The sequence below is a fragment of the Corapipo altera genome, unplaced genomic scaffold (assembly GCF_003945725.1).
Source record: "Corapipo altera isolate COAL_440 unplaced genomic scaffold, ASM394572v1 53799, whole genome shotgun sequence".
Classification (NCBI taxonomy): Eukaryota; Metazoa; Chordata; class Aves; order Passeriformes; family Pipridae; genus Corapipo; species Corapipo altera.
The window spans coordinates 1-1,022 of NW_020893737.1; the positions used below are offsets into that span (position 1 = coordinate 1).

A 1,022-nucleotide genomic window follows, 5' to 3' on the forward strand; every position below is an offset into this window, starting at 1 on the left:
TGGGAATTCTTGGGAAGTGGCTGGGAATGCTTGGGAATAGATTGGATTGCTGGGAATGATCTGGGATTCCTCGGGAAGGAGCTGGGATTGCTGGGAAGGAGCTGGGAATTCTTGGGAAGGAGCTGGGAATGCTTGGGAATGATCTGGGATTGCTGGGAAGGAGCTGGGAATTCTTGGGAAGGAGCTGGGATTGCTCGGGAATGAGTTGAGATTTTTTGGGAAGGAGCTGGGATTTCTGAGAAGGAGCTGGGATTGCTGGGAAGGAGTTGAGATTTCTTGGGAATGATCTTGGATTTTTTGGGAAGGAGCTGGGATTTCTTGGGAAGGAACTGGGATTGCTTGGGAATGATCTGGCATTCCTTGGGAAGGAGCTGGGATTCCTTGGGAAGGAGCTGGGATTCCTTGGGAAGGAGTTTGGATTCCTTGGGAAGGAGCTGGGATTCCTTGGGAAGGAGCTGGGATTGCTTGGGAATGATCTGGGATTTCTTGGGAAGGAGCTGGGATTGCTGGGAAGGAGTTTGGATTGCTTGGGAATGAGTTGGGATTGCTGGGAAGGAGTTGAGATTTTTTTGGGAAGGAGTTGGGATTTTTTGGGAATTAGCTGGGATTTTGGGAATGATCTGGGATTTCTTGGGAATGACCTGGGATTGCTCAGGAATGATCTGGGATTTCTTGGGAATGACCTGGGATTGCTCAGGAATGATCTGGGATTGCTTGGGAAGGAATTGAGATTCCTTGGGAAGGAGCTGGGAATGCTTGGGAGTAGATTGGGTTGCTGGGAATGATCTGGGATTGCTTGGGAAGGAGCTGGCATTCCTTGGGAAGGAGCTGGGATTTTTTTGGGAAGGAGTTTGGATTCTTGGGAAGGAGCTGGGATTTCTTGGGAAGGAGCTGGGATTTCTTGGGAATGAGCTGGGATTTCTCAGGAATGAGCTGGGATTGCTGGGAAGGAGCTGGGATTCCTTGGGAAGGAGCTGGGAATTCTTGGGAAGTGGCTGGGAATGCTTGGGAATAGATTGGAT

The 1,022-nt window shown here is 50.0% G+C and overlaps 1 protein-coding gene across 1 annotated transcript; it reads left to right on the forward strand.

Moving 5' to 3' along the window:
- Positions 1-368: 368 nt before the first annotated feature.
- On the forward strand, positions 369-941 carry LOC113942748 (34 kDa spicule matrix protein-like; the record flags this gene model as incomplete). The annotated part of the gene is made up of 2 exons (XM_027633800.1): positions 369-516; positions 767-941. Coding segments are annotated over 2 exons (323 nt in total), but the record flags the coding sequence as incomplete, so codon positions are not given.
- Between the last annotated feature and the right edge of the window lie 81 nt (positions 942-1,022).